Here is a 24,474-nt window from a genome sequence, read left to right as displayed (position 1 = left end):
ACACTTAAACTAGTAAAGGAATTTTGCAATTTGGGGAGCACAATAACTGATGATGGTCGAAGTAGAGAGGATATCAAATGTAGACTGGCAATGGAAAAGAAAGTGTTTCCGAAGAAGAGAAATTTGTTAACATCGAGTATAGATTTAAGTGTCAGGAAGTCGTTTCTGAAAGTATTTGTGTGGAGTGTAGCCATGTATGGAAGTGCAACATGGACGATAAATAGTTTGGACAAGAAGAGAATAGAAGCTTTGGAAACGTGGTGCTACAGAAGAATGCTGAAGATTAGATGGGTAGATCACATAACTAATGAGGAGGTATTGGATAGGATTGGGGAGAAGCGGAGTTAGTGGCACAACTTGACTAGAAGAAGGGATCGGTTGGTAGGATATGTTCTGAGGCATCAAGGGATCACCAATTTAGTATTGGAGGCAGAGTGGAGGGTAAAAATCGTAGAGGGAGACCAAGAGATGAATACGCTAAGCAGATTCTGAAGGATGTAGGCTGCAGTACGTACTGGGAGATGAAGAAGCTTGCACAGGATAGTAGTAGCATGGAGAGCTGCATCAAACCAGTCTCAGGACTGAAGACCACAACAACAACAACAACAGAAATTTACACAATGCAAAATCAAAGTCCGCATTCACTATTATCAAAATTTCACTTAGAACTGCGATTACGAACTCAGGTCCGCATAATATGACTGTGTGTGCGAGTAAATGAGGGGAATATTGTTTCTTTTAGTCATTTCGGCCTACCCTCCGAAAGTCTGTCTTTCTCTAATTTTTTTTCCTTGTTGGGGGCGGGGGTTCTTTCCCACTCTGACTCAGCTTACTAAACTTCCTGCGGTTTGCCTGTTCTGGTTGTGGACTCTCGAACCGTATCGGTTCAAATGGTTCAAATGGCTCTGAGCACCATGGGACTTAACTTCTGAGGTCATCAGTCCCCTAGAACTCAGAACCACTTAAACCTAATTAACCTAATAACATCACACACATCCATGCCCGAGGCAGGATTTGAACCTGCGACCGTAGCGGTCGCGCGGTTCCAGACTGTAGCGCCTCGAACCGGTCGGCCACTCCGAACCGTATCGGATTTGTTGTACGGTCAGCCCGTGAAAGGGCGCCTTTACCTGGATTCGATGTTCTCCACAATCGCCCTGAACTGAAGCCTATCCACGTAGGAAAGAAAATGGAAAGTAGTTTGTAATTTTATAGATTTCCTCGCCACTTTAGCGATTCTACGGCACTCTATTCCGCGAAAGTTACCTGAGAATCTTGGAAATGCACACGTAAAAATGTAAACGCTTGTACTAAAATTATCCCTCGACCTCCACCCACGCCCGGTGGATCTAAGCAAAAAGTGCAGAGGCGGAGAGGGAGACTTACGTGCGCACGAATTGTGCCAGCCGCAGCACGTATTCGACGTTGTGGCCCGAGGCGCCGCTGGAGGAGGCGATGTGTCGCGCCATTTCGGGCAGCGGCGCGTCGCCCAGCCAGTGTCGGTTGTCGGGCGTAGCTACGTACAGCAGCACGGGGAACGCCGGCCGGTCGGCGCGCCGCGGCTCGAAGTTGGCGACGAGCGTGCGGTAGCCGCCCAGCTCGCACTCGCGGTCCTTCAGGTACGGCAGCGCCGCCTCGCCGCGCACCAGGAACGCGCAGCCCCACACCTCGCCCTGCGCAGCCACAAGACACACCACTCTAGGTTATGCAGTTCCACTAACACGACAATATAAGCACTAGGGCCAAATATTAGGAGACAGCGGGCTAATACCGCCTAACATCGCACCTAGAATCGATTCGGCGAGGAACGGAGTCTCCGAGTTCCTTTGTGTATGCCGTATCGACTGAAGCCTGTCAATCGACACTCGTTGATGATCAGGTACGCTACGTTTTACCCACTGTTCCGAATAGTCCTCGGCATTTCCTACGGAATTAACAACGGACCATTTAGTGGGCCTATCGAGTTGCGGAATGTTATGGCGTGAAGTCGAATGCCGGCACGCCAGTCGGGAACGAAAGAGCAGAGACGGCTGTGAAGAAGACGTCAGCCAATTGCACGCTGACCGACCCCTCTCCAGGACGACAACGTGACGGTAGCGGCCTCTATATGAAGAGAACATAAGCGCCGCGCCCGACTGGCCACGGCCCGCCACGCGGGATTAGCCGAGCGGTCTAGGGCCCTGCAGTCCTGGACTGTGCGGCTGATCCAGGAGGAGGTTTGAGTCCTCGCTCGGGCATGGATGTGTGTGTTTGTCCTTAGTATAATTTAGGTTAAGTAGTGTGTAAGCTTAGGGACTGATGACCTTAGCAGTCAAGTCCCATAAGATTTCACACACATTTGGACATTTGGCCACAGCCCAGTTCTACGAGAAGCTTCGAGACCAGCGACCTGAATAGAAGTGTCAAAGCTCATTACTTCACTTGTATTAGAACTGTTATACTAAACACACACACACACACACACACACACACACACACACACTCCGTTGTCAGGCCACGAGTGGCCTACCGGGACCATCCGACCGCCTTGTCATCCTGAGTGGAGGATGCGGACAGGAGGGGCGAGAGGTCAGCACACTGCTCTCCCGGTTGTTATGATGATATTCTTGACCGAAGCCGCTACTATTCGGTCGAGTAGCTCCTCAATTGGTATCATGAGGCTGGTGCACCCCGAAAAATGGCAACAGCGCATGACAGCCAGGATGGTCACCCATCCAAGCGCCGACCACGCCCGACAGGGCTTATCTTCTGTGATCTCACGGGAACCGGTGTATCCACTGCGGCAAGGCCGTTGCCCCTTATAATAAAGAACATTGATTATTTTGTTTGTCGCTCTTTGCTTGCGACACATCTGTTTAACACAAAGTTAAGTATCGTCAATTACTTTTCGTAATAAAACTCGTTAATACGATTTGCTTGAATTGTTGTCTAGCGATCCGAGAAAGTAGGTTTCCTAGACTCCCCATATTCAACGACTAGGCAGGATTCAACACCGAATGTTCGTCGAAATAGCGACGTGTTTACGCAGCCCTGTGAACACGGCTGTCGATATCTCGCTGTCCACACCAGACGACGATCTAGAAAATGGAGAAGAAAGGCAACACTTGGTCACTGAGAATCTGATTCGTGTTCACGGGCTCAAGTCGTGATACGAAGAATACTCAAGGGACATCACAGTACCATCCTCCTGCTCGAACTAGACCATTGAGAAACTGTAGGTTATAGCCTCATTACACAATTAATTCGAAAAGAGGCAAAATCGAGACCCGTCGGACCACACTACGCGCCTCCAGTCTGCTGCGTCCAGTTTCTACTTTATTTGGTCTATCGAAGACGCGCAGCTTTACGGGCCACTGTCAGCGATGGCCTTCTGCGAGGTATCCGTCTCCACATATCTATTTGCAATGTGCATGCAGTTCATTTCGCACTGTTCACTCGGAAACTGGTTGAGTTAGACTTCCATTCACTGACAGTATTAATTCCTGTCGGGCTCCAAATCAATCGCCGTTGACAAGGTGTGACAATCGTACCGGTCCCTGTCACTTAAGACCTTGTTACTAGCACTACTCTTACGCAGTGTTAATGGCTGCGAGTAGCAACCACTTCTCCTAAACGTATTGCACAGTCTCCGTTGATAAAGTAACAAGGCGGGCAACTTAATTCAGTTTGTGGTTATGGAGACGTCCGAGCACTATAGTTCCTTTCTGCACTTCTGTTACGTCTCCACGTCGATCCAGCTTACTGCACTGCTGCCACACAAGCGACTGGAACATATACACCACTTCACGTCAGCGGTCCCCGTCTGGTAGCACGCGCACACCATCTACAGCGCTCCAAAGCGAGTAGTACAGGGTGTCAAATATTTTGTAGGGTGAGCTTATCACGGAAGACAAGGTTGAATATATGAGAACATGGTGAAATGTTCTCAGCCTGGACCTGGAATGACAACGATATAAATCAAATTTCGTTTTAATTGTGTTGGGAAATGTTTCGAAATGAAGTAAGCCAAAAGTCAACTTGATCTTGGAAGCAGTTCTGCATATTACGTAAAACTGTCCTCCCTCTCGAAGACTATTTATCGAACGATTAAAGGTGTTTGAAGTAGCTGACGCCGTAAACAAGTCAGAAACGAAATGAACAGATTTCATCGGATTGAAAGGCTATGCTCAATGTTATCTCGGATGATGATGACAGTCTTCTTATTGATTACTTTGTTGTGGGTGAAACTAAAACTGAAAAAGCCGGCCAGGGTGACCGAGCGGTTCTAGGCGCTACAGTCTGGAACCGCGCGACCGCTACGGTCGCAGGTTCGAATCCTGCCTCGGGTATGGATGTGTGTGATGTCCTTAGGTTAGTTAGGTTTAAGTAGTTCTAAGTTCTAGGGGACTGATGACCTCAGATGTTGAGTCCCATAGTGCTCAGAGCCATTTGAACAATTTTTGCAGCATTCATTACAAAACAAAAGCACAGTATTGTGTATGTTCTACGGTATTATACTGTAAAAATGTACAGTATTGTGCTTTTGATTTGTAATCATGAAAATGTTCTACTACGAAGTGACGGAAGAATCAGTTAACACGAATTGTATTTGCTGATCACGGAGGAAGCCAGTACTTCTTGGTCAACTCACGAACTTATAAATACGAACCACTGTTCAGTTACGAGCAGTTGTGTACAAATACGATTGTACAGAAGTTCTAATGGGGACTGCAAACCTAATATCCAGCGGTCCTAATGTTTGTTGTTTGCTTCCCTATATTCGTTTAGGTGAATTCTCAGGTGACTCTCAGTGACATTCAAGTGGCGCGCGTATGTGTAACACACTTTATATTTCATAAACAAGTCATCACTCAGTGTACCACTGTTACGTAGCTGAGGTTAGGTGTCTCGCCTAGCCTACTAGACAGCGCTAACAACCAAAGAAGCGCTGCAATCATTGTACCAAATAGAATGGAAGGCTAAAAAACTTTAACGAAGTCTCGGGTCACACAATGTTGAAAGCAAAAATCTATGGAACTGACAACGTTTTTCCTTAATAATTCCCCTTACTCAGTTTTATGTAAGAAATGCACACACAAGCTTAATGAAAGACACAGATAGACAAAAAGTCGGACCTGAAGCCCTCATTCGAGAGCACGGTTTCACATACTCTCGCAGTTGTAACTGTCGGTGAAAACTAACACGATAAGAAAGCGGACACTTCCTAGCTTTTATAAATGCCACACTTACATTCCAGAACATTCTTTAAGATACCATTGCCGCCAGGAGAATACCTCCACTGTGATTTATTATCTTTTTTATGGTTTCACACTGATGAGGAGGAAGTTCGGAAAGACTGAATACAGAGAGTTTTCATTTACGCATGTAGTTCATACAAAGTTGCGTCAGAACACTGACAGCCCAATAAAGTTACGTATATGACGTAGAAGGGAACATTTACATGTTGAACCACTTTTGTAGATATCTCAAAAGTGATAAGCAAACAGCGTTCCGCTTGCACTGCTTAATGTCGCAGAGATGTTTAATGTTCAACGTTATCAAAACAAAACAATGTCATGTCTCACCTCTTTCGCCTGAACCATCGTCGCCACGCGGCCGGGCTGTTGACAAAAGAGAAACTACAATTAGTGTTTCTATATACAAAATTTGAAGGAAGAAGTTATCTTTGATAATAGTAACTTGTAAGTACATTGCTGCTGGTATACCAGATAACTATAAACACGAAAATCGTAGGCATAGTAAAGAAGGACTTCAGTTAGACTAATACCAATTCTTAGCTACGCATGTATCAGTTATTACTTAAATATGACTACCACTATGCTGCTTCACTACAAGACTTTATATAAACACTGAAACCATATTACGCAATGTTCTTACGGAATACGGAGTCAGAACTTGTCTTTTCATTAAACGATCTCATCTGCGCCTACAATGAGAGTGGCAGTGAACTGGTTGAACAACTTAACTCGCATTTGGTAGAATCTAAGTTCACATCTCGGTCCAACAGTTCTGTATTAGATCCTCCCTTGTTTCCCTATATCCAGCTCAATGCTCAAAAGGCTCCTTAAAAAAGGCTATGCCTACTAATTTGCCCCAGGCCAGCTGAACTGATGATTCCTCTGGAATGGTCTCTCTATCATCTACACTATGGCTGGACATTGATTCCTGCAATGGCCAAAATCCTTTTTCTTTTATATATCATAATATAGAGGAACCTGAAAAAATGCTTTTCTACACACATATCGCAACAGTATTAAGATATTTTCTCCTTATTAGTTAGGAGAGAGAATGGCTAATTACTGGAATTTTTTTGTTTTCTAAAAGCTCGAAAGATAATCTTTGTTGTTTGAAGAATATTATCTTAGAATTCCGCGAACATGAACTCCGTCGAAATCTAGCCGCAAAGAATATCTCCGAGTTGAAAAAATTCTAGAGAATGCAAAATTATTATTTCATCATGTAAATGAAACGAAATGTATTAACAGATAATCTTCCCAGCGGAAGTTTACACAGATGACGCACAGATCGCCTTCTCATACGATGAGGTGGTAATTTCGTACAGAACTTCACGATCGACTTCAGCGCGAATAAGTTCAAAATGGTACAAATGGCTCTGAGCACTATGCGACTTAACTTCTGAGGTCATCAATCGCCTAGAACTAATTAAACCTAACCTAAGGACATCACACACATCCATACCCGAGGCAGGATTCGAACCTGCGACCATATCGGTCGCTCGACTCCAGACTGTAGCGCCTAGAACCGCACGGCCATTCTGGCCGGCGCGAATAAGCAAGAGAAAAGATAAAGAAAGGATAATGCACGACCGCATGTTGCAGGTCCTGTACGGGCCTTTCTGGATACCGAAAATGTTCGACTGCTGCCCTGGCCAGCACATTTTCCAGATCTCTCACCAATTGAAAACGTCTGGTCGATGGTGGCCGAGCAACTGGCTCGTCACAATACGCCAGTCACTACTCTTGACGAACTGTGGTATCGTGTTGAAGCTGCATGGGCAGCTATACCTGTACACGCCATCCAAGCTCTGTTTGACTCAATGCCCAGGCGTATCAAGGCCGTTTTTACAGCCAGAGGTGGTTGTTCTGGGTACTGATTTCTCAGGATCTATGCACCCAAATTGCGTGAAAATGTAATCACATGTCAGTTCTAGTATAATATATTTGTCCAACACATACCCGTTTATCATCTGCATTTATTCTTGGTATAGCAATTTTAATGGCCAGCAGTGTATTTTTGCCTGTGAGGGTCAAAAGTCGTACTGACGTGAACGATGGGCATGAATTCCAAATGAAATGAAACTTTAGTCATTTAACGCCCTTTATAAGAGATATATCTCCACAATGTTTAATAAATCGGACTGGTACTTCATGGTGCAACAGTTTTCATTGCCGTCTCCTTTGTGAGTTAACTTTTGGTAATGCTGGTCGACAGAGCCTATAAATTCCTTAACTGACGTCATTTCCTCTTTTGGTTGTAAGTATTTTTATTGTGCTAGTGCAATTTTGTATTACATGCCGTTGTCAAGCATTTACAAAGATATCATACAAAGTAACAGGAAATACATAAAAGGAGAATAAATTTACAGTCTGTTAGTATTCACATATTTACAAGAATCCATGTCTTATTACGACGTAGAAACAGGCTAAAAATGACATCAGCCTTGTAGGGCTGTGCCACACTTGACGATCATACAGGAAACGGCTGATATCAATGACACGAATAACATGATACATGGATTTTTGTTACTTACAAGCAACTTGAAGTCGGTCAACGTGCGGTGAAGATAACAATGTAAGACGTATGTACATCAAAGAGTAACTAGTCAGCAGCAAGTTATCGATCATGACACTTCCTTTTCTGTAGCGTAATCTTGAGTGGACGATGTAAATCACAGTGGGCGTTTAGATAGCTAAAAGAGTGTACTGATAGCATACTAGAGTAAATAATCACTCCGTCTTCAGGCCATAAGTGGCCCATCGGGACCAACCGATTGCCGTGTCATCCTCAGCTGAGGATGCTTATAGGACGGGCGTGTGGTCAGCACACCGCTCTCCCAGTCGTTAGGGTGGTTTTCTTTGACCGGAGCCGCTACTATTCGGTCGAGTTGGCATCAGCAGGCTGAGTGCACCCCGAGAAATGGCAACAGCGCATGGCGGCCCGGATGGTCACCAATCCAAGTACCGGCCACGCCCATCAGCGCTTAACTTCGGTGATCTGACGGCAACCAGTGTATCCACTGCGGCAAGGCGGTTGCCTAGTAAATAATACAGCGATCAAAAATCTCTTATGTCTGAGGTCCGTTAGTTCACTGAGTATATATTTCGGTTGCTCTTTGAAGGCGCTACAAATTTCAATTTCTTCCAGAGCGTCCATTAAATGCTCTTCTATGCAGTACCTGCGAAGATTCCTCACTGCTGCTGACATTACGATCGTAAATAAGCAGATGTACACTACACGAGGACCTCTCTCACATGTCCTTGCTTGCTCTCCGAATCTGGCGGAGACACAGTGCCAATGACGCTATAAAAGGACGTGATGAGTGGGTATGTGTGGAGGAGTGTGCAGATGGAGGGCGTGCGTGGCAAGCCCTCAAGTGTGGGAGAGGGACAGCAGGTGGAGATTTAAAGGTCCAGGTGGAGAGCCGGCACGAGGCGGAGACAAGCGGGCGCGTGACGTGGGCGCCAGCAAGGCCGGCCGTCGACTTTGGCGTCGTGTGTCTGGTGCACGTGAAGGCCTTGTGCCGCGCTAAGAATACGGGCTCACGGCCGCGCGCCGGTCGCTCTGAACAGATAAAAATATGCCACCACCTCACTGCCTGCACTACGCCAACTGCTCATTACTTATTATCCCTTTTCGTGGAACCAAGTTTTTAGATGTGCAAGTTTCCCACATGCGCTGCAGCAAACTCTTATGATGAGACTACATCCTGGTTAACTCGACTTTGTATAAGTATTGGGAAACCATCTTGCAGATAACAACTGTACGACAGATCGGACGCGAAGTACACTACTGGCCATTAAAAGTGCTACACCAAGACGAAATGCAGATGATAAACGGGTATTCATTGGACAAATATATTATACTAGAACTGACATGTGATTACATTTTCAAGCAATTTAGGTGCATAGATCCTGAGAAATCAGTACCCCTGAACAACCTCTGGCCGTAATAACGGCATTGATACGCCTGGGCATTGAGTCAAACAGAGCTTAGATGGTGTGTGCAGGTATAGCTCCCCATGCAGCTTCAACACGATACCACAGTTCATCAAGCGTAGTGACTGGCGTATTGTGACGAGCCAGTTGCTTGGCCATCATTGACCAGACGTTTTCAGTTGGTGAGAGATCTGGAGAATGTGCTGGCCAGGGCAGCAGTCCAACATTTTCTGTATCCAGAAAGGCCCGCACAGGACCTGCAACATGCGGTCGTGCATTATCCTGCTGAGATGTAGGGTTTCGCAGGGATCGAATGAAGGGTAGAGCAACGGGTCGTAACACATCTGAAATGTAACGTCCACTGTCCAAAGTGCCGCCAATGCGAACAAGAGGTGACCGAGACGTGTAACCCAAAGGCACCCCATACCATCACGCCGGGTGATATGCCAGTATGGCGATGGCGAATACACGCTTCCAATATGCGTTCACCGCGATGTCGCCAAACACGGATGCGACCATCATGATGCTGCAAACAGAACCTGGATTCATCCGAAAAAATGACGTTTTGCCATTCATGCACCCAGGTTCGTCGTTGAGTACACCATCGCAGGCGCTCATGTCTGTGATGCAGCGTCAAGGGTAACCGCAGCTATGGTCTCCGAGCTGATAGTCCATGCTGCTGCAAAGGTCGTCCAACTGTTCGTGCAGATGGTTGTTGTCTTGCAAACGTCCCCATCGGTTGACCCAGGGATCGAGACGTGGCTGCACGATCCCTTACAGCCATGCCGATAAGATGCCTGTCAACTCGACTGCTAGAGATGCGAGGCCGTTGGGATCCAGCACGGCGTTCCGTATTACCCTCCTGAGCCCACCGATTCCATATTCTGCTAACAGTCATTGGATCTCGTCGAACGCGAGCAGCACCGTCGCGATACGATAAACCGCAAACGCGATAGGCTACAATCCGACCTTTATCCAAGTCGGAAACGTGATGGCACGCATTTCTCCTCCTTGCACGAGGCATCACAACAACGTTTCACCAGGCAACGCCGGTCAACTGCTGTTTGTGTATGAGAAATCGGTTGGAAACTTTCCTCATGTCAGCACGTTGTAGGTGTCGCCACCGGCGCCAACCTTGTGTGAATGCTCTGAAAAGCTAATCATTTGCATATCACAGCATCTTCTTCCTGCCGGTTATATTTCGCGTCTGTAGAACGTCATCTTCGTGTTGTAGCAATTTTATTGACCAGTAGTGTACTTAAACGACAATCGTGTAACCAGCTTCACGACCCAGATCGAAGCTTCAATCACTTCCACTCTCCTACTTCCTAAATTTCACTTAAGGACCGAGCGAGGTGATGCTACGGACTCGCTTTCGTGATGAGCTGGATTCAAATCGTCGTTTACCCTCTCGGACATTTCTCACGGTCTCACAGATACGTCTCCAGCAAGTGCTGTCTGTACAATGTGTACGAATAGCATCGTTATAAGAGTTTTTCACGATCTACTGGATCAAGACCTCTTCCTGATCTGTCAGGATATGAGAGAACTCAGCGTTACAAATGCAAATATGGCGTACCTGTCTCCTAAATGTCCTCTGCCCACCTTCCGTTCGCGTCAATACCTTTGTCGTTTTTTGTTACGAAGAATTCATCTAGATGTACGCCCAGCCGATGTCTATTTCAGTTTCAAAACAGCCCAACTCCTGTAACTTCTCTTAATCTTTTTTTCATCGATCAATATCTTTTAGTTTTTTCTAACAATCTTCTTTCTATCAACTATCACATTTTGAGTAAGTTATGTTTCATATATTGATACAATAGGTTCGAGCAGGTAGTATACAATGGTTTTGGGCTTTCATTTTCAAGCAGATTATGAGGTAATTTCTGAATGAGACATTTCATTTCTAAATGAACCTCGTACCAGCTGAATTCATATAGTTATCCCAGACATATAAATTGGGTCATCAATCTCTTCGTTAGACATCATCTGCATCCTTTCAGCAAACTTACCATACAATACTTCAGTCTTTTCAACTGGATATCTACCTACGCGCCTTCTTCTCTGCCAGTCCCTACAGAAACTTTTCCAGAGTGCTCTAACTTCGGCAGCTCCGATAGGAATGTTATTCGGGAAACAATGACTCACTAGCAGCTTCAGAAATATTTCGAGAGACAGTTCCCAAGGCGCATACCGATGGCTCGATTGCAAGTGCACTGTCTGCCGTACGCGCGTACCTTACTCGAATGTTAGTCCAAACTACAGTTTTGAACTGTTACGAATGTTCGGGACTTTCATTCAGTCTCGAAGCGACAGAATTCGTTTGCTGTGACAGTGGGAGGACATGACATTCGTATTAAACGACCCGAAAGCCGCAATTACATCCACGGCTTGTATTTTATCTGAGAGGATAGATTAATTAATGATTATTTACAGGTAGTTAAGTTTATCACAGTATTCGAGTCACGGACGACATATAACTCGACGTTTGCTGTACGGTCGATATCGATCTTATGAAAAATTAAGCGCTTCTGTAGTTTTTCTATTAAAATAAACTATTACCTGAGGCATTATGAGAAACGTATTATTATCAGAAAAATTTACTGTTGCATTGTACGTACCACCCTACAGAGAGCGATCAGCTAGAACATTATGTCTATCTACCTAGTAGCCAATATGTGCACCTTTGGCACGGCCATGCGTCGTGGCATGGAAGCAATGAGGGACACACAAGTCACTTAACTCCGGTAAATTCCGGGGTGGAGAGGGGGGGGGGATGCGATGACTCCGACGCCACGTTCAATCAAGTCCCAGATGTGTTCGATCGGGCTCAGATCTGGTGCATTGGGGGGGGGGGGGGGGGACAGCATATCAATTGTAACTGGCCACTGTGTTCCACGAATCACTTCCATCACATCCCTTGTCTTATGACATTGCGAAATTATCTTGTTGAAAAGTGCCAGTGTTGTCGGGAAACACGATCGTCATGAAGGGGTGTACATTGTCTGAAGACAGTGTACGACACCCCCTCGCCATCATAGTGCCTTGCACGAGCTCCACTGGACCAATCGATGCCCACGTGAATGATCGCCAGTGCATGATGGAGCCGCTGTTGTGTCTAGACAAGACAGCCAGGACACAATGAGAGGAAGCCAAAAGGCACGCGCTAAGCCAAAGCAGGGTGCGTGAGGTCTGAAACAGGATACGTAATGAATGCTATAAAGAAAAGTACGTAGCTTCTGGAATACTTAACTTTAATCCATCCTTTTGGTACATCTGGAGATTGTGGCGATACAAGTGAGACTCTTTAGATACATGCAATGTTACTAATGGCGCCTTGCTAGGTCGTAGCCATTGACTTAGCTGAAGGCTATTCTAACTATCTGCTCTGCAAATGAGCGAGGCTTCGTCAGTGTAGTCGCTAGCTACGTCGTCCGTACAACTGGGGCGAGTGCTATTCCGTATCTCGAGACCTGCCTTGTGGTGGCGCTCGGTCTGCGATCACACAGTGGCGACACGCGGGTCCGACTTGTACTAATGGACCGCGGCCGATTTAAAGCTACCACCTAGCAAGTGTGGTGTCTGGCGGTGAAACCACAGCCGCCGCCAGCCTATCTCCGTACCGCAGTACAGGTGCCAAGGAACTGTTCACCTGGAAGACGACTGACTCGCGCCCTCTCATCGGCATGATGAAGAAGGTATCGGGATTCAATAGATCATGCACCGCTCTGTCACTGCTCCAACGTCCAGTGCCGATGGTCACGTGTCCATTTCAGTCCTAGTTGACGATGTCGTGATATTAACATTGGCACATGCATGGGTCGTCGGCTGGGGAGGCCCATCGTTAGAAGTGTTCGGTGCACTGTGTGTTCAGACACATTTTTACTCTGCCCAGCACTAACGTCTGAAGTTAGTTCTGCCACAGTTCGCCGCCTGTCATGTTTCACCAATCTGCCCAGCCTACGACGTCCGACATCTATAATGAGGGGTCGCCTCTCAGCCCCACAACGTCTGGACGAGGTTTCACCTTGGTTTCGCCACATGCTGAAGACACTCACCACAGCACTCCTCGAATACGCACGTCGCGCAGTTTCCAAAATGCTTGTGCTGAACCTCCGAGCCATCACAATCTGTCCTCGGTCAAACGCAGATAGACCGCACGCCTTCCCCTATCTACACACGGACAGCACGCTCACAGATACTACATGCACCGTGCGTTTCTCTGACAAGTAGTCATTCCTCGCCAGGTGATGCTGCTATCGCCTGGACGGCTTTACATCGATAGTAGATCAGTAGTCAGTCATAAGGTTCTGGCTGATCAGTGTAATTTGGTCACTCTCTTCGATAAGACTCTTTGTTGAAGTTCAGAAAGTCACTTGTCTTGAATCGTATTGGTATGTTTCCGATACAGTCTGTAAACTATCTGTTCATCTGGAACAAAAGGAGATAGCCAGCACAGAGTACCATGGTAAAAGCTATGTGTGTCACACTACTTGCAAAGTTGACTGATTGGTGCAAAGAGGTTTTGCTCCCATCTATGAGCATTGCCAATGCCAAGAGTGACGGTAAGAAATAAACCATGTATCGAAATATTTCGTTTTCGTCGTTAGTAACCTGAATCTCGACCAGTCGAACTACTGAAGTGGATTTTGTGATGCTACTGGTCAAACGTGTTTCACCTCATCACGGCCGTTTTTATCTGTCACTTCCCCGGTTTCTACATTTACATCTACATACATACTCCGCTAGTCACCGTACCACTCGAATCTAATCAGACAAATCAATAATGAGAATGGTGAACAAGGCTGTCATGATCACGCCAGATGGCTGAGACTCTTAACAGACAATTTCTTGAGATGCGATTATCTCTTTTTTCTGTCGTTACACAAGAGAGTAGATAAGTGAGTCAGCTTTCTGAAACCAGATTGTGGCGGTGAACATTTAGCTAATTCCCAACAGACCTTTATCTTTCGTGCCATATGGTGATAAATCGGCTTAATCTGATACAGTTAGGATTATCACACCATTAATGCGTTCACAGGCTGAAGCAACACGTCCACTGATGATAGTTTCGTACAAAACCCCAACAGTTGTGGCTGGATACGTACGGAAACGGAAAGCTCTAGACTAATCTTCGCAGTAATCAAAAAATTCCACCTGTCCTTCAGACAACCGAAATACTGGTCTCACACATTCTAAACAGAAAATTTGCCTTTAAAAACTGGTAAAACTACTCAGCGTTCCACTTACGGGTACAGGAAACAAACGTTCAATTTTTTCCTAATGTAAAAATACTTTTTCTGTAGACAGGGCTTCAACATATATTAAAGAAAGGTGTCATGAAGTCACCAACAGCTGTTATGACGTATATTTATTCACAGATAACTATTTTTGTGTTCGCTTGACAGACACTGGTTGTCTGTGAATAACAACACATTATTGCAGTTTTGGCGGCTCCATGATGCCGTTCTTGAAAAATACTTTGTTATCTCGTGGATGAGTATCTTCCTAATACAACACACGACATCTACACCGTGGATGGCTGCCGACCGACAGACCGATTTCAAGAACGCTAGCCACCAATCTTACAACCGTTGTCTCAGAACAAGACTGCAGGCAATATCACTGGCCATTTCCTTTCCTCGCTAACTACACTTGTGTGGAAAATGATGCTTCCTGCCAAGAATCTTCAAAAGTTCATTTCTGACAGGAGCTGGAAAACTTGTGCCATAAGAGGAAAGTCGCTAGCTCTTCAGCCCGACCACAGCCCACTTTTCGGTTATGGAGGGACCAGCCCACCAGCTCTAAGCTAGACAAAGCCCAAATCCACCAGATTCCATCTCTTGCGCCCCTAACAACCAAGAGAACAACTGTACGGCGTGGCCGTATATGGTGCGTAATATGCACTTTGATTCAGTGGCTGCCTGTTGTGATCGTGAGGGAAATTTTTTTCTCCAGTTTGGTCATTACATGGAATCTACGAAAATAGACAACAGAGTACCAGAACACAGAATGATTTTTTTTCTCTGTGATCGATGCGTGTTGCTATAATGACGACAGTAAATCTGAAGCGGTTTATATGATGTGATAACGTACTCATCCGTCCTGTATGATTAATGATGAAGACTGTCCCAGTACGAATGCACAGTTTCATTTTTGAATAAAGCACATTAGTTAGTTGAAAAGTGGAAATATTTTTATCAGGGGCAGTCAAATGAAAACGAGACAGATAGAAAGAAAGTAAGATAACTGTTTACAGTTTAAAAAGTAATCGCCACAACTGTTAACATATCTACCTCACTGAGACAAAACGGTGAATTCCTTCATGGAAAAATGTTAGCTGTTGCCCATGGGACCATGATTGCACCCAGGCCTGTCCGAAGCAAACTGACGGCCACGAATGTCTTTCAAAATGGCTCTGAGCACTATGGGACTTAACATCTATGGTCATCAGTCCCCTAGAACTTAGAACTACTTAAACCTAACTAACCTAAGGACATCACACACATCCATGCCCGAGGCAGGATTCGAACCTGCGACCGTAGCAGTCGCGCGGTTCCGGACTGAGCGCCTGAACCGCTAGACCACCGCGGCCGGCGAATGTCTTTCTTCAGGGCTCCAAAAAATATGGAAATGAGGAGATATCGGGAGTGTATGGGGAATGTGTAAGGGCAGGCCACTTGTTGCCAATGTTGGTTTGACTACGCTGCAGAACTATCGCTGGGAAGCTCTTAAACATCCTCCAGAGTCCCGATCTCTCGTCGTACCATTTCCGTGTTCTGGAGCCCTAAAGAAAGAGATTTGTAGCCGTCGATTCGTTTCGGACGAGAAGGTGCACGCCTGGATACAATCACGGTTATGTAGGCAACCACAAAAACATTTTTTATGAAGGCATTGACTGTCTTCTCTCACAGTGGGATACCCCTTATATTTTGTACTCATCAGCACACAATGTGGTTACGTGTGAAAAACAATGTCCACCACAACTGTGCTGACAAACCCTAACTCCTTTCCCAAACTTTTAATGACATTTCCTCCCATTTCTAGAGCTATTTTCACAATGACGCGCTACGTTTGCTCCTTTATCCCAGGACTCGTTCTTTTTTTTCGTATTAACACGTGATTTCAAGTAATGCCTTAGGAAATAGTCATGCTGCAAGTTCTTAGTGGTCTGAGATGACAACACACAGAATTTTCTCCCGCAACGATGTCCGTGATTCGTACGCGGTAAGACAGGTGGTGCCATCTCTGTGAACGAGCGGTTCTAGACGCTTCAGTCTGGAACCGCGCTGCTGCTACGGTCGCAGGTTCGAATCCTGCCTCGGGCATGGATGTGTGTGATGTCCTTAGGTTAGTTAGGTTTAAATACTTCTAAGTCTAGGGGACTGACGACCTCAGATGTTAAGTCCCATAGTGCTTAGAGCCATTTGAACCCATCACTTCCAGTTGGGGCCAAAGGAACTTACTCATTATATTGTAATAACGTACATCATTTGCCAAAATTGCGTTATCTGCGGTTTTTCGAAAAAGTAAGGGCCAATCAGTCCGTCTGCTCAATGTCTGCAGTAGTGGCTGAATGTGCATGTATCTGCTGCTCAAGTTTTATGCGATGATTTTCATAGCCCCAGATCTGTCAGTTATGATTGTTGATGTAGTTGTGTACTTGAAAATACGTCACAACGCTAGAGATTCCTTGCAAAATTGTCATCCAAATTTTAGTTTTCCAGTACACATTTGTCGAATTTACGCCGCTGAAAAAAGCCTGTTGACAGTAGTTGTGGCATTAGTCGAACCTATGGATAGTTTAGATGATGATCTACTGTCAGAATTCCTGCATGTTACTCGGTATGCTCGGTTTTTGTGATCGACGGTGTACCAAGTTTCGGGGACTTTTGGTTACACTCATTAACTGGAACCATATTTTCATTAGACCGGCTGGTACGACGTCGCTATGGAGTCTAAACATCAGCAAGGAACCATTTTACTCAAACTTAACAGTCACTCGTCGAACTGTCGGCGAATAGTGTACGTTACTGTGGCCAAAAACTGGACGCAATTCACCAAGTGCCCCAAAGAACTCTCCCCGTATTTGTAATGTTTTGGCGACTGACCAATAGGAAGCGTTTCCAATCAACTGGAACAAAAATGGCGTGCTATTTAAATTGTGCATTCTTGTTGGGGCATCCTACACATGACTCACGTGAAACAGCTCACAAGTTGTGTATAGTCACCCCGTGACACGTTGAAGAACATCCATCACCACATCACTCACGTACACTCTAGTTTTGTTAAATGGTCCAGTCAGATTCATATTGCCACCGCCTATGTTCGACATTGTAATGGTACTTGAATTACGTAACCATTACGGCAGCTCATCTGAACCTACCAGCAATATTCTACTGTGTTTCTGTTAACTACTTAACATATTTCTGAGACAACATTCAGAGTTGATTTGATTAATGTAGAGGTACTTCGATGTATCGATATGTTTATATTGCAATGATATTATTCTTATGTGTATTCTTTCTTTTGTCACTATGATCTTTGACGTACTTGTAACTCTGATTTTTGGGCGCGTAAGCGATTATTAGTTTGTTGTTAGAGAGTTGGACCTAGAAAAAGTCAAGTCTTGGACGTGATGTTGGAAAGACGCATATTGTAGTCAGCTTATAAAATGTGAACTTTAACAGTGACTGTGTGGAAGATGTTTTCAAGTTTAATCTTCAAGAATGGTTTGTGAAGCGCATCTACAAAACTTTTGAATATAGCAGAATAAAACCTAGGCCTCTTTGCATCCGAGCTTGGAATCATCACCACCTAGATTTTCGACGATTGAGCCATGATTTTACAACGAGACCAGCATGGGAAACACGAAAAGATGAGTGCCTAGTTTATTCATTATTACATGAAATGACTTTATTAACTGTGCTCTAATGACACCTGCCACATAATAACATTGTTGTTGCCCGAAAATGCAGTATTTAGCAGCGTGAGCAACACCACAATCATTATTAAATTTTGACCTTTGTTGTGGTAGGGTTGTTGGAACGTCAACCTGCAACATCCACACACAGACGACAGGTGGAGAGGACATAAAGCGTGACTGGGGGACGCGGAAACGAAGAAGAAGTTTCTGCAATGCGGAAAAGACGTCCAAAAGGGCATGATCCCTGGCTTTCGAAACACGGGTGAGAGAATTTTTGAAACGGCTAAGTTTGTAAACTGCTCGCGTGCCGCCGTAATTAAAGTATACCGTGCATGGCAAAATGGCGCTGTTCAAAACCGGCGACGAGCCAAGTGTAGTGCACCAGATGACAGGGGGTGATCTACGGTTGCAGAGATGGATATGGACGAGCAGACGTGCAGCTGTTGAGCTACTGATAGCCCGGATGAACCAAGGGGCAACCAACTGTGTCACCTCAACGACCATTCACTGAACGTTGGCTGCGTATGGGCACCCATGCTGACTGTTGTTCACCGGCTGTAATTTGCACGCTAGTACTGCACTGAATGGCGACAAGGGGCATTTCCAGATGACTCACGCTTTATGCTTCGAAACGTCTGAAAGTAAACACCCTACAACGGTCGTCGGAAGCGTCCAGGCCGGAGGAGGGACCGTTATGGTCTGTGGAATGTTTTCGTGCCATTACCTGGGTAATCTGGCCATCCTGGAACGCACAATGGATCAACACAAGTATACATCTGTCCTTGGGGAACATGTTCGTCCCTCCCGGCAGTTTGTTTTTCCTCGGCACGATGGCATCTACCAGCAGGACAACGCAACGTGTGACACAGCTCGCACTGTGGTTCGAAGAACATCAGGATGAGTTTACGAGCACGGATCCTCGACCGAGAAACCTAGCACAAAGGGCACGGCACTGGAGTCAGCATGATCCATATCCCAGGCGACACCTTCCAGAACCAGATTCACTCTCTTCCTGCACGTCTCGCAGCAATGATCAGTGTAGTTTCATATCTTTAAGGCAGAGCTGCCTTCAACCTGAAAATTGGTTTGAGCACTGCAGTGCTTTACTAGACACGGTCTTGCTATAGCTGTGCCGTTGCCTTCCTCCGGCCTCTGAACTGACATTCCCAGCCAGTTATAGGGGGACCGGCAGTTTAAGGTGGATTTTGAGCCACGGTGCAACTCGGCAGTTTTCATGTTAACAAACAATGCCAGAAGTGAAACTAATGTATCTTTACCATATCTAATAAGTCTTCTTCAAGGTTAGTGAAATTAGTTCAGCGTTTCAACACGATTATTTTGCTAGACGTTAAAGTGACCGTTTGGTTGGCCTAAATTTTCCTTTATTGCATACTTATCCAATATTGTTTAAGTCTCATATAAATACAGAAATTATCTTCCATGAATGTTTCATTTTATTATCGCAAAAGAATAATCAGTGACCTGGAATTTACTCGCACAAAAAAGAGAAAGAACAGCTCTCACTTTGTACAAGCGTCAATTAAAATTGTATACCGCACTACAGGAAAATATATGGGCCAAACGAAATGTTTAATATTGTTTTCATCTTAAGTATAAGTAACCATATGAGATACTACTCCAACTAAACACTTTTCAGTTCAAAAAATGGTTCAAATGGCTCTGAGCACTATGGGACTCAACATCTTAGGTCATAAGTCCCCTAGAACTTAGAACTACTTAAACCTAACTAACCTAAGGACATCACACACACCCACGCCCGAGGCAGGATTCGAACCTGCGACCGTAGCAGTCCCGCGGTTCCGGACTGCAGCGCCAGAACCGCTAGGCCACTGCGGCCGGCCACTTTTCAGTGACCTACGCAGTCACCCCTGGGGACTCAGTAGTGTTCCCCTTTTGCCCACCGTTCAGAGGATCACAAGTGTCCCAGATTACATTCCATTTTGTCTAACACGGAGAGGAAGGCTGCGGCAACGTTTTCCATGCCGAAATTCCCCATCGCGATGCAAAGTGACAACTTGAAGTTCAATGGCATTTAGCAGATATCTAATTCTCTGTTCACTTGCGTAAATTCAGGACTTAATACAGTCTCTTCACAGGGAGGAAGGAAGGAAACAATTGAAAAGTGTTGAGACACTGCACTCTCATTCAGCAGCAACAGAGTTGCAATCTCTGACTGATCACATTCATATTAGTTTGCATAAACACTTCAGGATAATGATGAGATGCGTCCTTCAACAACGTTACAAAAAAATGGTTCAAATGGCTCTGAGCACTATGGGACTTAACTTCTGAGGTCATCAGTCCCCTAGAACTTAGAACTACTTAAACCTAACTAATCTAAAGACATCACACACATCCATGCCCGAGGCAGGATTCGAACCTGCGACCGCAGCGGTCGCGCGGTTCCAGACTGTAGCGCCTAGAATCGGTCGGCCACCCCGGCCGGCAACAACGTTACAGTCTGATTTTATTCCTCGTTCTTGTCCAACTGAGATGGTTCCCCGTCTCTAAATCATACAGTCGTCGAAGGGTGGAGGGGGGTGGGAATTAGCTGCAAGCTTCGAACCTCTTTTTAACTACAAAAAGTGTTATTGTGACTGTCTGATATTTGTCTTATGGTATGAGAGCAATTCTTCTGTTGCCGACTGTCGGATGATTTTGTGGATGCATTTCTGCACTACAATCGCGCAAGAGGCACTGATGACGTTCAACTGCCAACTTTCGGAGAGTCGGACTGAAATGCACAACTTCACGAGTGGCGAATGTGAGGGCATTCACTTTTTGAAGTTCTGATTCAGGTCCGTGACCAGTTAGAAAGCTCATTTCACGTCTGTCACGCTCCTACATGTTATTAAAATATGAATTACTTCATATCACAGAATATTCTGATGCCCAGAGTAATGTGGCTCCATCAACTAAAGTTGTTATAGAAACAATACAGACTGGATTCGTTGTGAGGACGTTGCCTTAAGAATATATTATCAAGGAGTGCAATACTGATACGTCGGCAAACAGCATGGAAAGAGGGCAGCGCGGTAGGGCATGAACTCTGAAGTGAGACAAGAAAACATTCAACTCTTGTCACGGGGCTATCAGCACCTCCTCCCCTCCACCCTTCCCAAGGATACCATCTTCAGTGTACTTTCCTTCTTATTCTTCTCTCCATTTCCTGTATAAATTAGAGAGGTTTAAATAACATTAAACATGCGTGCATTGGCACCGCACGATAATAACCGTAATCGCGTATGTATTCTTTGGCTGCTTCCTGAAACAGTCTCGTACGCTTCGTACAGTCTCTCTCTCTCTCTCTCTCTCTCTCTCTCTCTCTCTCTCTCTCTCTCAGACACACACACACACACACACACACACACACACACATATATATATATATATATATATATATATATATATATATATATATTAAACAAATATACAACACTCATGCACGGAAACGATTAGAAAGTCGACTGGAATTAACACTAAGATAGCAAAGCCAGAATGCTGTCACCAACATAAATACTGGCCGTTTAAACTAACGGAAGCATGAAAGACGCTTTTGGCAAGCCGGGCACGACCGTGCTGTGAAAGGTGAGCGACTGATGTCCTTTAAGTAGTTCAAGGTCACCGCGATGGATCCACCTGTGCTTAGGAAGCTCCCAGCTGGATACAGTTCCTTTGGAATGCAGTCGCTTGGCGCGTGTATTTTACTAGTATAGAACTTGTTTCCGCCGTCTGTCGCCTAAACTTGATGATTTCGAGTGACTTTTAAGTTGCAGACTGGATCGTACAATGATTACCATTATTTTGTATGTGACCGGAAACGCGACAGTACACACTAACAGTATGTCATACGACATTAAATCACGACACGTGTGAGGAGTGACGTTCCATATTGTAGCATTAGATACGTCCTCGGAAACGACATTTATGCTTCCCTCGCAAATTTCATTTCTTGAATCGTCAAGTCGTTGAACATATTAGTTTCTGCGAGAACCAAAGGATCCTAGTTTTGCATAATCGCTATATATAATTACAGAAAAGGGTGACTTTCGCAGATCGTTTCGACTACTTTTTCAAAAATTAATAGCAGCGCTTCAACACCAATGAAATATCTATCATCGTCCGGTGAAAAATTAAAACTGTGACCTTAACAAATACCAGATCCGGAACACGACGTCTGACATTCTGTTAAACTTTTATAATCGACATTCACACAAGGTTACAAATAATTAAAGCTGCACATTATAACGCATTAAACGGCAGCCTATAGAGCAGCCGTCTCGTCAACTTCACGATGTTACCGAGTGACAGACATTCGGTTGCCGCGTCCGAACGCAGAGGCCGGAAAGCTTCTTTTGTCGTCTTACTAGTGCTAAATTACCAGGCACAGCTTATTCACTGGCGAAGATATAACGAAGTGTTTTGCGACGAAAGAAAACTACTACACGGCGTAGCAAGCTGGCTTACCTTTCCTTCAGTTCCACGATGCGTGGTGTTGCCCTGCCAGAACTTCCGCGACCAGCCACGCACGCATCCGACGAGGCAGCATTCGTAATCGAAGCCCGGGTTCCAGCAAAGAGACCCGTAGCCGAACACCCACAGCCCCGTCTGGTGATGATCCGCAGCCATAGCCGGCCTGTCAACAACACGAACCGCTGCCGCCGCCACTGGCGAGCTCTCAGCTGATGTAAAAGCGGCGCCGCGTCGCCGCCTTTTTGCAGGCGCGTCGCCCGCGGGAGGGGGACGGAAGGGACGGCGGCGCGGGAAAGCGTATTCGAATCTGATTGGCCGCCGGGTGGCGGCGCGCGCATGCGGTCAGCTGATGTAACCGGGCACGGGGATTTCTACGCAGCAGCCTGCTGTCAATGAGTTGCGAGCTTCTCCGTTCCTCTCGCAGATAGACCTCTCTCTTCCACACACGTGCTCTCAGTGTGACTAAGCAAACGGTCAGTGCCATCCGCCAACCAGCACCCGCGTACACAAGCAGAATGACACTGCGGGAAGCTGTCGATATGCGCGAATGCAGTCGCTGTCTCGATGGTGCTTGAGATACGGACTTGCCTCCGGCTGTCATCGTTCACATTTCACTCCGATTTCGCCTCTGCGGTGCTTTGATATCTAGCAGGTTGAAGGCGCTGCCGGCTTTAACAACTATGGAGTTAGTGCCAGAGTAAACAAGCGATCGGACATGTAAATATTTCGGCATTTGAACTACTTTATGACAAGAAATACTTTGCGCCTAAGAAATTACATTGTGAACGCCCGAGGCTGTAGAATTATTTAACATTGCAGGCCGAGAAATATTAAAACTGAACAAGCCGACGTGCAACAAGTATTCGAACACTTAATAAATATTCGGCTCCTGGGCTTTGTGACTTCTAAATAGGTTTCCGTGGGCAAACTCTCGTCTTTACGTCGACCGATGGGTCTGAAATATTGTGAAAAGTATTCTGACTCAAAACATTTTGCGTTTTGTGTTAGGCTGAAATTCTGTGTCCGTTATAAACAGGTTTCATTTAAGTCCAGATCGTCTGCTTACCCAATTATTACATTTCGTTTTTCTGCATAACCATCTGAAGATGTGGTATACCGACAATCTGCAATTTGCATCCATTATGAAGTAGCGTAGGCACATTTCGTTCCTATTCGATTGATGTCGATTTAGTTGGACTCGAGCTCATTTTTCTATAGTGAAGCTCCGTGGCGCTTATTTTAAAGTGTGGGGTGTGTCAATAATACCCTACCAGATTCATGATTTTATATTAATCTTTTGTCCCATAGTCAGTCCCAAGTGAGCTCGGGATTTGTTACATAAGATCACTTGTATGATAGGGTATTATTCACACACCCCATATTTTAAAATAACCGTGACGGAGTCCCACTATAGAAGAATTAACCCAAGTTGAAGGAAACAGATCTCAATCGAATAGCAACGAAATGTATTTACTCCACTTCATAATCCATGCAAATTGCAGATTGCCGTGATAGCTCTCTCTACTCTACACATAGGTAAACACAACTCTGTGTTGCTGTAAAACACTAAAACACAGGGCAGTAAGTTTACAACCTCTGTCTCTCCCGATTAGAGAAAAGCTGTTTATTCTGTAGCTTATTACAAAGGCGACCTGAAGTCAGTGCTCCAAAAGTAACGTCTGTATTAATGAAATAAGGCGGTTGTAATATTGAGGAGCGTGTTACGCTATACACTGTGTCTGTCTCCAAAATCGAAAAAAAAATAATGTGAAGTCTTGTTAGAGCTGGCATCATTAGTCCCGTTAAAATGACAAAGGATTTTCGATGTGACTGTTACGCCAGCATTATTACAAAAGCCTACAAAAACGCTATGAGATA

The 24,474-nt window shown here is 45.3% G+C and overlaps 1 protein-coding gene across 2 annotated transcripts in view; it reads right to left on the bottom strand.

Moving 5' to 3' along the window:
- Positions 1 to 22,819, bottom strand: part of LOC126469622 (putative glutathione-specific gamma-glutamylcyclotransferase 2) — a 28,549-nt gene extending 5,730 nt beyond the window's left edge. Inside the window, exons 1-3 of one of the 2 annotated variants that reach the window (XM_050096743.1) lie at positions 22,591 to 22,819; positions 5,565 to 5,600; positions 1,387 to 1,673 (exon numbers count right to left, since the gene is read on the bottom strand). In XM_050096743.1, the coding sequence (XP_049952700.1) occupies positions 1,387 to 1,673; positions 5,565 to 5,600; positions 22,591 to 22,752 (485 nt within the window). In that variant the 5' untranslated portion in view covers positions 22,753 to 22,819. The remainder of the gene's footprint in view (positions 1 to 1,386; positions 1,674 to 5,564; positions 5,601 to 22,590) is intronic. The other variant, XM_050096744.1, reaches the window with a different exon arrangement.
- Positions 22,820 to 24,474: the final 1,655 nt, after the last annotated feature.

Source organism: Schistocerca serialis, chromosome 3 (assembly GCF_023864345.2).
Source record: "Schistocerca serialis cubense isolate TAMUIC-IGC-003099 chromosome 3, iqSchSeri2.2, whole genome shotgun sequence".
Classification (NCBI taxonomy): domain Eukaryota; kingdom Metazoa; phylum Arthropoda; class Insecta; order Orthoptera; family Acrididae; genus Schistocerca; species Schistocerca serialis.
The sequence above is the reverse complement of the archived record's forward strand: the minus strand, read 5'-3'. Positions and strand labels throughout refer to the sequence as shown.